Here is a 12,942-nt window from a genome sequence, read left to right on the forward strand (position 1 = left end):
CTTTCCAACGATATAAAACACTTGGAACATTAAACAACAAATCGGACCTCAAAATTTGAAAAAAATGTACATTTTTGATGAAGAAAATTGCTGACCTGTCATTCGTTTTCCTATGATGAACTCCGTAAAAATCAACCAAACCGCTTGGTTGTTTTTTTTTTTGAAATTGTAGTAAATTTTATGCCCTTTCAAATGTGCTACATGATTTTTCGATTTGCCTGGCGCATCAGACCTCAAAAGTCAAAAATATCACATTTTTTTTTTGGAAAAATTCAATTCACCAAAATCAATAAATTTTTTTTAAATATGCGTAAAATTTTCAGCTGAATCTTCTCGTAGCAGAAATTTTGAAGTTATAACGCAACATATAAAAGTTACCTTGGAGAATGTCAAATTCATTGCAAAGTAGTTGGGTGCAAGATTATGTTAAATTAATTATGTATTATTTATATTTTTTTCATCATTTTCATCAATGACCTGTCTCAACAAATCTTGATTTGTCATGATGACACTGATGGCATGAAAATTTATAAAATGGAACATCAGACTCTTAATTACTTGGTGCAATAACAATTCCTGTTCAAAATACAACAAAATTATACCTATTCAATAAAAAATGAGAATATTATTGTAGCTGGCTACTGTATAAAAGACGTTTTTTTGAGAAGAATGCAATCCGTAACATTCGATTAAAGAAAAAAAAAATATCGATTTGCACGTCGAAAAAAATTTTAAACTTTTCAAAATTCGACTTTTCAACGATTTAACCAACTTCGTAGTTTCAGAGTCTTCGAAACATAAACAACAACGTACTTGCAAAATAGAACCTTTGCTCACAATTTGTACTGGGTTAAAAGACATAAAAAAAACAGTGATCCCTGCTTAGACATAAATTCTGAAAATGCAGTGTTTACAAGATTAAAGTAATAAATCAAAGTTTGAATGAACTATTGTGAATTTGAATCTCTAAATACAGTAGTTGATTATAACTAAGTATGTATATAAATATCAGTTTGACAGCTAGAGACTCGAATTTCCCGGGTGTTTTTTGAAGGCGGTTCTCGGGACGGGAAATGGAGAGAACCGGGTACTCGGTTCCAAGACTTAGGTCTTGAAATGAAGAAATTCAAAGAACAAAATATTTTTTTTTTAAGCTTTTGAGTTATTTGATGAAAGGCATTACCCAAATATTGACTATTTAGATTATTTTATTAATTTTAAATTTTATTTGACGATGAAAATCTATCTTAAACGATAAATATCATAGTAATATAATGATTTTTTTTTGTGATTTCAAAATTAATTTAGGTAAATAAATATAATGTAAATGTGATAAAAAATCGATTTTTGTGATTTTTTGACTGATGAATATTAAAATTATAAAATATTGGAAAAGGTTCTGTCATATAAAATTTATAATATTAAAAACTAAACACATTTATTTTGGCTCGATTTTTTGTGGTAAATAAAAAATTATTTTTGGCAAATTAAAAAAAAAACTTTCTGGCAAATAATTGTTTGATATGGGGCGGTTCTTTCGAAATCGGTTCCTTCTTCTGAACCAGGTACCCGGGAAATCTCGAACCGGGACTGGAGTCTCTATAATCACTTAAACGTCTTACAGGTGTCAGCTCATTCAATTTGTTCTGTACATTTTTACATTTCAGAAAATATTATTTATTTAACTGTTCAATTAGATTTATTTATATTAATAAATAATAAATTATGAAATAAAAATTACTAAAAATGGCTGATGATAATTGGAAAAACCGCGTAGGCATTTTAATAAATTATTCAAGTGATGAAGATGAGTATGTTGAATACTTTTTTAATAATAAAATATTTAATGATTGGTCACTTTTTCTAATTAGAAATTCAAAGACTCTTTTATATCTAGAAGTTCTACTTTAAATAATAAAGATAAAAATATATGAATTTTAATATTTTACAGTGTTGTAGAGTTTCGTAAAAAATCAAATGTAACTACTGAATCACTGGACACAATAGATTTTTCTAATTTTGAAGAAGTTTATGGAAGTACTCCTCCTCGCACTAGGATTAAGATAAAAAACCGAGAATGGAATCGAAAACAACAGTTAGTGATTTTTTGTTTCTGAACTAAACATTAGTCTAACATTTAATTTGAAATAGGTAATATATGTAGTATATTAACCACCTATATTATTTTAGAGACGTAAGTCCAAAAACAAATAAAACTCGACGTGCTCGTGCAGAAAGAAGAAATACAGTGGATTGTGCTATTCTTAATCAAATGATAATAGAACCAACAATTGATTCAAAGCGGATTGATAAAAAAACCATTCAACTAGCTCGAAATGAGGAACGAGATTCAAAGTTGCTAACATCATCAATGATTTCATCATATTTAGTTCCAAATATTTTAAATAAATGGAACTCAGCAGCATCTGAGGAAAGAGCTGAAAGTCTTCCTATCACCAAAAAAGCTCATATAGTGCCTAAATTAATTGAGTCATGTAATCGTTTCATGAGCGTTAGATCTCGTCCAATTGGTTGCCGAACTTCTGCACCTGCAACTTCTTTTACAAATGTAAACATAAAATTACCTTCATTGGCGATTACAAGCAATGAAAAAAAACCTAAAACAAGTGAAGATCTATGGAACAAAAGAAATATTTTTTATGACAAATTTTCAAATTTAATTAAACTGGGCAGTATTGATAAAAGTTCAAAAGTAAATGTGTGCTAAAAAGATTCTTATACCTAGATAATTTTTAATGTACATTTATTAATTTTACAGATATCACAAGAAGAAAAATTGTGGCAAACTGAAGCAAAGGATTTAATTTGGTTAGAATTGCAAGCTTGGCATGCAGATAGGAATGTAGAGGACGAAGATCAATATTTATACTCCGCACGTCAATCAATAGGTGATCTACTAAGAGAAATTATGATTTACAAATTTGATAGAACAAAATCGAATATATATGCATCAGTTGATAGTGGAGTGTCAATTAATGATGGTACATCTGTTTGCTCTGGGTGCATTTCTATGTATTGTAAAGATTGTTTAGCTTTTCAAACTTCAGCTTTGACTCAAGTAGAATCACTTTTATCACGTTTGGAACAAGCTGAAAGTTTATTTCAGTCAACTAAAGCATTTGGTTCTTCTTATCCGCTTTACAAAAGTGAAGCATTTACTGGAAGAATTAAAGCACTTTGTTTATGGTACAATATGACAAGACATCATAGACTTAAGCTGTTAATTCTCGGAAAATTATTGGCAAGGTATGTTAATACATCCATCAATTTATAAATACATATATACAGCAATTTACAATCATACTTATGTTTTTAGATTGCACTCAGGAAAACAGCATCCTTGGCCTATAACAGATGCTACAGAAGTATATGAAACCCATATTGACACCTCAGATGAACAAGTGTCTGCTTCAATGGAGGACAATATCCATGAGTTAGTAATATGGAATTATAAATAGAAGATAATATGAATGTATCATCATTATTTTTAGACTTACATGTGACGTTGGTTTTCCGGCTAATCAAGTCTTATGTCCTGCTATCAGGTCTGTCACAAAAGGTCCTGAAAGTTCCTTTGTTTGTGACACAAGTACACCTGAAGAAATCACTAAAGGTAAATCACCATACAGAAAGTACATTGAAAATGTACTTAAATCACGTGGTTTAGGGAAATCTTTATCGTTTTTGCATCGATTACACAATGTTGTTCTAAGAAAAGCACGAATAACATTGGAGAAACCAGGTGAATCTGATCTCTTTGAAGACTCTGATCTATTCGACGAAGATACTTCGGTCATTGAACTAATTGAACCACCAATGGATTGTGATCAAATTGAAGAATTAAGAAAGTATGGTATATGGAGTAAGGAAGCAAAAGATTTGTCTTTGCCTTCATATGTACCGGCGTTCCTTTTTTTGTCTTTAATTCCCCTAGAAGTAATCCATGAGTTTCTACGCATGAGATTGGAAACGGTTTCAAAAGTTTCGAAACCAAACCTATTAAGTTTAGAGCAAATTTTAAAGGAATTACGAGAAGGCTTGTCTCTTGCAATGATACACCGGGAAAGGTATAAACGACATATAAGTACTGCATTAAATGAAGAAATAGAAGGTTATGAGAAACACATGTCTATTTTGAAAGAGTTTAACAAAACTTGTCAACATGTATTTGAATTATATTTAACTTATGCTGAAGATTGGATAGTAAAAGGACCTTCTGATACTTGTCGGCGTTTGGATGAAGAATGGCGTTTCGTCAAATTAATCAGTCCTATGATGACAGGTCAACATATTCAAGTGTGTCAACGATTTTCTAGTATTATCCAACAATTATTTAAAGAGATTGGAAATACGCTAGTTACAAAAATAACTTATTTGGATAACCAAGCAGAGCATTCTATATCAATCAAATGGCAGCTTTTTACAATTTGTAGAGAAACACAGCAATTATTTACAAAAGAACGTGAAAATATGTTAAAAATTCTTGTGTTTGTGAAGAATATGTGTAAAGATATTGAAAAACCAGAATTTCATCGTGAGCACAATGAAGATTTGATATCAGATTTAGACAAATTTCTTTGTAGAGAAGTTAGACAATCAGTTACTCTCATTAAAAAGGAAGCCTTAGAATTCAATGATGTATTGATAAATATAATTTCACTTGTACAAAGGAGATGTGACGTAAAAAACTTAACAGAAATGGAAGAACAGGACAAATTAGCTGTTATTACAAGATCTCGTGAAATAATGCATGAAGGATTTAAATTTGGCTTTGAGTTTCTAAAAGAAATGCAACGTATACATGAAATGAAGGTTGCCAGTTGTAAGGATAGTAAATGTGAACAAAACTTCGCTCTAATGACGATAAATTTTGGAAAACTATGGATGAAATTTGTCACTGAACGAACAGATCGCGGTCGAGGAGTACGACCCACGTGGGCGAATCAAGCATTTGAATTTTTAATCGCGATGTGCGATCCCCACAATACAAGCTTTTTGAGTGAAACTGAATTTGAAGTACTAAAAGAGGAAATCTCTAGTACTATATCTCACGTTGTTGGTGAGCCAGATATTCGAAAATCCGCACGATCTCATCGAAATTCACCTCTACCTCGGCCACGCACACCATTAACACCAACCACACCTCAATTAAATCGTTACGCTTCTCAACTTAGTACGAAGAGCAGCAGTTCTTTGACAGAATCAAGTCCACAATGCTCAACAAATATCGAACCATTGAGTATGACCACTGTTGATACGAGTTTTAAAATCGAAAAAAATTCAAGAGAATGTAAGCAAATCCGTATTCGAGACGCAATAAGACGATTAGATTTTACAATTGATCACAAGTTACGAGAAAAGAGTCTAATAGGAACAGTGAAGGTGATAAGAACTGCAGATAAGTTGACCATCCGTGCTCGCAGTGTAAACTTTTCATGGCATCGGGGAATGAAGATTGGTCAAGGCCGATTCGGAAGTAACTAGCAATTATATCAAGAGTTATTTTTATTTAAATTTTCTCATTTTAATTCTTCCCTTTAGCCGTATATACTGCTGTTAACAATGTGACTGGGGAACTTATGGCTATGAAAGAAATACCCATAACACCCGGCGAAACAAGAGCTATTAAACGGGTTGCTGAAGAACTTAAAATATTTGAAGGAATTCAACACAAACATCTTGTTAAATATTACGGAGTCGAGATACATAGGGTAAAAAAATTATTTAGAGCACTCCTAGTGAAATTAAAAACAAGGTCAAAAATTTATGAAATCAATGGGGAGACAAAATAAAAAAGTTTTAAAATACTTTTTCCGAACAAATTGACAAAATTTTATTTTAATTTATTTTTTAAAAACATTTAAACATTTTCAAAAAATTTAAAAAAAATAACTGTAAAATAATTTTTGAAAAATAAGTTCAATAATTTCATGAAATTTATTTTTATATAAAAATATTCATGTTGAAAACCGATTTTCTTTACAAAAATTTTTAAAAATTAAAAATTGTGAAAATAGACCAAAAACGGTAAGTTTTTAAAGATATTTTGAAATTTTTTTGTTAAATTTTGCCCCATTGAATTTCGGTATTTAAAATGGAACATTGGACTTTGTTTCTTAGTTGAGATTAGACATAGCCTTTTTCCCGATTTTTTTGAAAATCGAGACGGGATTTTTCAAAAAGTCGGAATTTCGGGTCGGGACTCGGAAAATGCATAAATAACTATATAGTAACATGATTTGCAAGTTCAAAGAATTTTTTATAGCTTTCCGATAATATTTTGAAATAATTGCTGTTTTGAATAGCAATTAAAAATGAAAATTAAAAATTCTTATATTTTTTCTTCGGTTAACGTAATTTTTTAGTTTTTTACTTTAAGGAATCCAATTATTTCCAATAGTACAAATAAAAACATTCTTCATCTTAATTATTTTGAAAATTCTCAAGAACACCAACGAGTACCAATCTAATTTTTTAAATTTTATTTTTTTTTATTAAAATCAGGTTCATAAGAAAACTTTTTAACTTTTCTTAAATTTTGAGAAAAAAATTTTAGCAATCATCCTTCGAATGCTACAAAATTGAAGAAAATTCTTTATGAACTCTATTCTTCGCTCTTAATGTTTTAAGGTCTATGAAATCCAAAACCTTTTTAAAAATTTAAAATTTTTTTTTTATAAAATTGGGTAGATTTGAAAAGTAAAAAAAATCAAAAGTAAAAAAAGTAACTTTTTCTCAAAAATTTCTGTTTATAGAAAGAATAAACTTAAGTAAACTTAAGTAAAACTGACAATAAAAAACTATTAAAAATTTAAGAATTGACTTCTTTTTTACAAAACTTGAGAATTTTCTAGACAGAGTAACATTTAAAAAATGTAAAAAGAAGCATAAACAACTGAAAATTGTAATTTTAAAAACCATAATTTTTTGAAAAATTAATGCAGAGGAAGGCTTAAATCTCTAATCTTTCAATTCCCGTTCCCGACTGATTTTTTGTCGGGAAATCGGGATCGAGAAATCGGGATTTCTCGCCGGGAATTCTCGCAAGGCTATGTCTAGTTAAGATATGTCTGGTTTGCTTGTGGGTAGAAGTCATTGTAAATTTAATTCAAATTTTCCTGACTCACCGACTTGTTTTCCTGGTGATCCATCACGGAATCCGAGCACGATCGACGGTTTTCTATTGAAAAACCTTGCTGCACACGAGAGACCAATAGCTCCTAGGGAGCTAAGCTCCGATCATAACGCGGTTATCTTGCCTGTTTTGTTGGACTTTCAGTCCTACGACGTCCCTCAACGACATTTCGACTTCCGTCGAGCGCGATGGAATGAGTATCGGGATTATCTTGACGCTGAATTGCTTTCAGTGAACACTGACTTTACAAGTGCATCTGAAATTGATGCAGGCTTTGAACAATTGAATGACGCCATGTTGAATGCAATGTCGCGCTCGATACCACGTTTCAACGAGAAATCCGAGAAGCTCCCACGAGACATTCTATCAATGATTAGACGGAAAAATCGGTTTAGACGTTTTGTTCAAACACCACGGAACAATACAAGAGAGAACAGGACTGTTCTGAATGGACTTCAGAGGCAAATTGGTGAATCGCTGTCCGCTTACCAAAATGAGAAGATTCGAACCAAGTTGCGTGACCTTCGCCCTCATGACAATATGCTGTTCAAACATGTGAATCAAATTACGAACACGAGGGAGACAATTCCCCCGCTTGTCTCGCAGGATGGTGAGGTGTCGTACACCTCAACTGAGAAGGCAAATTGCCTTGCGTCGCACTTTTCTAGCGTGCATCATTTGGATCCCTCTTTGGGTGATCGCTTCTTTTCTGAGGAAGTTGATCAAGCGGTCGATGAGGTTGTCATGTCAACTGATGATGATCTTTTTTGCACCGACGAGTCTCAGGTGACGCGAATTGTTCGTGGATTGAAGAACCGGAAATCTCCCGGTTTCGACTCTGTGCGAAATGTTGCACTGAAGAACTTGAGTCAAGTTGGAATCATGTTCCTTACCTGTCTCATCAACGCTCTATTTAAGCTCGAGTACTTTCCAACGGATTGGAAGACAGCAAAAGTGATTGCTTTGTGTAAGGCTGGAAAACCAGCTAGCAATCCCTCGAGCTATAGACCAATCAGTTTGCTTGCTGGCTGCAGCAAAGTGGTTGAAGAGATTGTCGCAACGACAGTGAAGCAAGTGATGCGAGACAAAGGGGTGTTGCCAAACTTTCAGTTTGGTTTTCGCGAAGGACACAGTACAAATCATGCACTCATGAACTTGACTAATGACATTAAAAGTGACATTACAAAGAAAAGAACGGATGTACTGACTAGCTTGGACATACAAAAGGCTTTTGACGCCGTTTGGCTGAAGGGACTTTTGTATAAAATGTCGATCCTCGAATTCCCCAAGTATGTCATTCGCTTGACTGCCACGTATCTCAAGGATCGGAAATTTAGAGTGTTTGTGAACGGATGCACATCTGAGGTGGCAAGTGCGCCTGACGGACTCCCGGAAGGATCGAAATTGGGACCGATCTTCTTTAACATTTTTGTTTCCGACATTCCAAGGCTTGATTTTACGAGATTACAGATGTTCGCGGATGATACCGCTGTTCTCGCCTCATCTATCTATCCCAGTGTTGCCCTTGCTCGTATGCAGACGCACTTGAATGCACTTAAGGTGTATTTTGACCGCTGGAGGATGAGCGTGAATGCGACGAAAACAGAATTTATGATTCTGACGCGCAACAGACGTGACACGACGAACGCCCAACTCTTTTTTGGTGACGAGCGCATCAAACGTGTTGATGAAATGAAGATCCTCGGGATCTTCATTGACAAGCGCTTGACGTTTTCACGTCACATTGAAAAAGCCGTTGCTAAGTCAACATTAGTGACGAGGAAGCTCCTAGGTCTCCTCAAGTCGGACAGTGGACTCGGACTGAAAAACAGACTCACGATCTACAAGGTCTTTGTGAGATCTGTACTGACCTACGGTATTCCCGTATGGCGAGGAGCTAGCTTGACGAATCTTCGAAGGATCCAAGTGGTCCAGAACAAGTTTCTCAGAGCAGCTTTCAACCTCCGTCCCGATCCAGTCACGTTCTCGCAAGTCACAACAAACGAACTTCACGAAATGGCACAGATTGAGTCGATTTGCGACTTTGGCACTCGCATCCTCAATCTGATGCGTGACAGAGCCGAGCATCAGTCTAATCCGCTGATTCGCTCCCTTTTTGGGCTCCCGGAGCACTAATGACTTCCTCTTCTATTGTCTTTTGTCGTTTTTATTTATTTTGTATTTTATTTGTTGAGTAGTTTTAAGTGTAGAATATTTTTATTTTTTTTTTTTTTTGGTTGAAGCAACTTTTTCTGTGCGGTTTCATGCTTTTCCGCACATTACACTCTGAAATAGCAAAGACTAAAGTCACCACGTTCGGATTTATCCAGAGATGTATGGTTAGTATTAGGACGATATCCCATCAGAGAATGGTAGGACGGCAGTGATAGTATCGACTAGGTCTGCCCAAAGTACTTGACTTCATGCGCAACACATATAAAAATTGTCGCAACACAAAACGAAAAAAAAAAGAGTTCAATAAAAAAATCAGTTGTTTAAAAAAAAAAAAAAAAAAAAAAAATTCAAATTTAGCAGGCTAACGCTAGTTGTACATATTTTGGCTAAAAACAAAATAAAAAATCGCTTTGTAATCTTTTTTATTTTAAGGATTGTTAGAAAACTGCTTTTCATATCGGAAAGCAGTTGTTTTGCTACGTTTTTTTTTCAAATTTTATTTTATCGAATCACAGGAAGAGCTTTTAATATTCATGGAACTATGTTCAGAAGGAACACTTGAGTCAATTATAGAGCTATCTGGAGGCCTTCATGAGAGTATGACACGGCGTTATACAGCACAATTGCTGCTAGGTATATATTTTTCAAGAAATGAAATATGTAAGAATAATAATAAGAAAAATTCTCTAAATTTTAATCTCAAGCATGTCAAGTATTGCATCAAAATGGTATAGCGCATAGAGATATAAAGCCAGCAAACATTTTTTTAACTAATGATCGAGGTTGTTTGAAGTTAGGAGATTTTGGTTCGGCTGTGAAAATCGAGGCACATACAACCATGCCAGGTGAACTAAAAGGATATGTTGGTACTCAGGCATACATGGCTCCAGAAGTATTTACTAAAACAAATACTGATGGTCATGGACGAGCTGCTGATATTTATAGTTTGGGATGTTGTGTGATTGAAATGTCATCAGGAAAGGTTTGTCTCTCTAGATTATTTAAATAAATAGATGTAATAGATTTGTTTAACGTATTTTAGCGCCCATGGCATCAATTTGATTCTAGTTTTCAAATTATGTTCAAAGTAGGAATGGGGGAAAATGCTGAAATTCCAGAGAATCTAAGCCAAGAAGGGAAAGAATTTGTTGATTTATGTTTAAAACATGATCCCAAAGAACGACCAAATGCCAGTGAATTGCTGTTACACAATTTTTGCAAAGTAAATGCTGATTAGATTGTCTTTACATTTTTGATATTTTTTGTTTATATTTAAAGTTTGTCGATCTTTTCGCAGTAAAAAACAGCAAAATGATTCAATGTAAATATGTGTATGGAATGAATAAAAAACAATCTACTTATAATTAATTTCTTTAGATTTTTATAATAATTTTGGTCACTTAAAATTGTTTCATCTTAATTTCGATATAAAATGTGTTTGAATTCGAACAAAATAAGTTCATGTTTAATACCTAGATTTTTAATGTCAATTTGCTATTTTTATCGTTTTTAATTTTTAATCAAAAAGTAAAAATTTCTATTTTTTTCAAATAATTTTTATTTCCCCCCTTAACTTTTTCGACAAAATCGGAGGGGGTGACATGAAGTTTAGTTTTTATAAAGATTTATGTAATAATGAAACAAATACTTTATTATTTACTTAAATCGGAAACTCTAAGGGTTGACAAAATATGTCACTTTTTTGACTTGAAAAAAGTATTTATTTGTTTAAGTATTTACTATTTATTATATATGAATATATCTACTAACAGTAAATATTAAAAAAACAGCAAACCAAAATTTATCAATAATTTGGTATAGAGTATTAAAATTATATTTTTTATTATTTATTGTTATCTCATAACATATTATCACGTTAATTTTATTAAAAATGTCAAAAAATAAAACATTGTTAATGGCAAAAAATAAATTTGAAACTAAGTCACATAATATCACAGACGACTACGAAATATCTAATAATGTATTAGGTGGTTAATTTTTCAGAATTTTATTACATTCAGTACAATTTACTACATTTATAGGACTTGGTATTAATGGAAAAGTGGTAGAGTGTATAAATAAGAAATCAATGCAAAAACATGCCTTGAAAGTTTTGCACGACAATTCAAAATCAAGACGGTATGTTAGCTTTCTAAAATACGATAATTTTTAAATATGAAAAATGAATATTTTTTATACAGAGAAATAGAACTTCATTGGCAAGCATCGGGATGTAAACACATTGTGAATATTATTGATGTTTATGAAAACTCATATAGTGGCAATCGTTGTTTATTGGTTGTAATGGAAAAATGTTCAGGAGGAGAGCTCTTTCAGAGAATACAGGATAGACAAGATGGAGCCTTTACTGAACGAGAAGCTGCACAAATAATGCATGAAATTTGTCTGGCTGTCAAATTTTTACATGATATGAATATTGCACATCGCGATCTGAAACCTGAAAATTTACTTCTGGTTTCAAATGATCCTAATTCAATTTTAAAATTGACAGATTTTGGTTTTGCAAAAGAGACTTTTGAAAGTGTAAAGCAACTTCAAACACCATGTTATACACCTTATTATGTTGCACCTGAAGTACTTGGACCAGAAAAGTATGACAAAAGCTGTGATATTTGGTCACTTGGTGTTATTATGTATATTTTATTATGTGGATTTCCTCCATTTTATTCAAACCATGGCCTAGCAATCTCACCTGGAATGAAAACGAGAATTCGTACTGGACAGTATGATTTTCCAGACCCTGAGTGGAAAAATGTAAGCGATGCTGCTAAGAAATTAATTAAAGGTATGTTGAATGTGGATCCAGCCAAGCGTCTAACAATTGATGATGTAATGAAAAATTCGTGGATAGCTGTAAGTTTACTATATGAACATATTCTGAATACATTTTCTGAATCTTACTGTTTTGATAGCAATATACGAGCGTTCCGCAAACTCCTTTACATACTGGTCGAATGTTAAAGGAAGGTGAAGAGACATGGCCTGAAGTACAAGAAGAGTTGACTCGTTCTTTGGCTACAATGCGAGTGGATTATGATCAAATGCATATTAAAAATTTAGACAAATCTAACAATCCATTATTAAACAAACGACGAAAGAAAGAACAAAAATAATTCATAGTTCATTTCGCATATTACTTTCGTATAATCTATAAACAAATTGTATGTAACATAATTCTTAATTGCAAGGATGAGCTTTCCATTTTTTTTTTCATCATCATTTGGAACATGAATGGGGGGGGGGGTGGAGTAGGAAATAAAAAAGTAATAAATAAAAAAAATAAATATTAAAAAAAAATATATTTAAAAAATATATTAAAAAAAATATATATAAAAAAATCTGTTATACAAGAAGTTTTCAACTTCAAAAATAGATCATTTATATTCGTCAAGTAAAAAAAAATATAAAAAAAAGCGAACTAAAAAGGAATAAACAAGAGCCCTGTGGTAACAAAGTCGGAAAAATTGCCAAGTAAATAAAGTTACAAAATTTTTGAGAACAAAAACTTGAATATAAAGGATTTATTTCAGTCTACGTCAGTATTGATATTTATTCTGAAATAAATCCTTTATATTCAAGTTTTTGTTCTC

General features: G+C 32.4%; 2 protein-coding genes across 4 annotated transcripts; both read left to right on the plus strand.

Annotated features, from left to right (window-relative positions):
- Positions 1-1,242: 1,242 nt before the first annotated feature.
- On the plus strand, positions 1,243-10,892 carry LOC134832529 (mitogen-activated protein kinase kinase kinase 4). 2 transcript variants are annotated; one of them, XM_063846590.1, is made up of 10 exons: positions 1,243-1,811; positions 1,952-2,095; positions 2,191-2,713; positions 2,780-3,267; positions 3,338-3,454; positions 3,513-5,497; positions 5,563-5,732; positions 9,847-9,964; positions 10,036-10,313; positions 10,374-10,892. In XM_063846590.1, exons 1-10 carry the CDS (start codon positions 1,747-1,749, stop codon positions 10,566-10,568), a joined length of 4,083 nt encoding a protein of 1,360 aa, XP_063702660.1. In that variant the 5' UTR covers positions 1,243-1,746; the 3' UTR covers positions 10,569-10,892. The 2 variants fall into 2 exon arrangements, with proteins under 2 accessions (XP_063702660.1, XP_063702661.1); XM_063846591.1 differs by lacking the exon at positions 1,243-1,811 and having other exon boundaries at positions 1,961-2,095; positions 2,152-2,713.
- A 210-nt stretch (positions 10,893-11,102) lies between these two features.
- LOC134830783 (MAP kinase-activated protein kinase 2) lies at positions 11,103-12,877 on the plus strand. 2 transcript variants are annotated; one of them, XM_063844365.1, is made up of 4 exons: positions 11,103-11,146; positions 11,374-11,470; positions 11,533-12,205; positions 12,265-12,875. In XM_063844365.1, the coding sequence occupies exons 2-4, from the start codon at positions 11,421-11,423 to the stop codon at positions 12,463-12,465; spliced, it is 924 nt and encodes a 307-aa protein (XP_063700435.1). In that variant the 5' UTR covers positions 11,103-11,146; positions 11,374-11,420; the 3' UTR covers positions 12,466-12,875. The 2 variants fall into 2 exon arrangements, with proteins under 2 accessions (XP_063700435.1, XP_063700433.1); XM_063844363.1 differs by having other exon boundaries at positions 11,132-11,319; positions 12,265-12,877.
- Positions 12,878-12,942: the final 65 nt, after the last annotated feature.

The sequence above is a fragment of the Culicoides brevitarsis genome, chromosome 2 (genome assembly GCF_036172545.1).
Source record: "Culicoides brevitarsis isolate CSIRO-B50_1 chromosome 2, AGI_CSIRO_Cbre_v1, whole genome shotgun sequence".
Lineage (NCBI taxonomy): Eukaryota > Metazoa > Arthropoda > Insecta > Diptera > Ceratopogonidae > Culicoides > Culicoides brevitarsis.

What these genes read in the sequence shown, in the direction of transcription:
- LOC134832529 (XM_063846590.1), top strand. Translation starts at nt 1,747, where the DNA reads ATGGCTGATGATAATTGGAAAAACCGCGTAGGCATTTTAATAAATTAT. An exon ending in TATTCAAGTGATGAAGATGA is followed by an intron (nt 1,812 to 1,951) that starts GTATGTTGAATA and finishes AATATTTTACAG; the next exon opens with TGTTGTAGAGTTTCGTAAAA. An exon ending in GAATGGAATCGAAAACAACA is followed by an intron (nt 2,096 to 2,190) that starts GTTAGTGATTTT and finishes ATATTATTTTAG; the next exon opens with AGACGTAAGTCCAAAAACAA.
- LOC134830783 (XM_063844363.1), top strand. Translation starts at nt 11,223, where the DNA reads ATGTCAAAAAATAAAACATTGTTAATGGCAAAAAATAAATTTGAAACT. An exon ending in GACAATTCAAAATCAAGACG is followed by an intron (nt 11,471 to 11,532) that starts GTATGTTAGCTT and finishes TTTTTTATACAG; the next exon opens with AGAAATAGAACTTCATTGGC. An exon ending in TGAAAAATTCGTGGATAGCT is followed by an intron (nt 12,206 to 12,264) that starts GTAAGTTTACTA and finishes CTGTTTTGATAG; the next exon opens with CAATATACGAGCGTTCCGCA.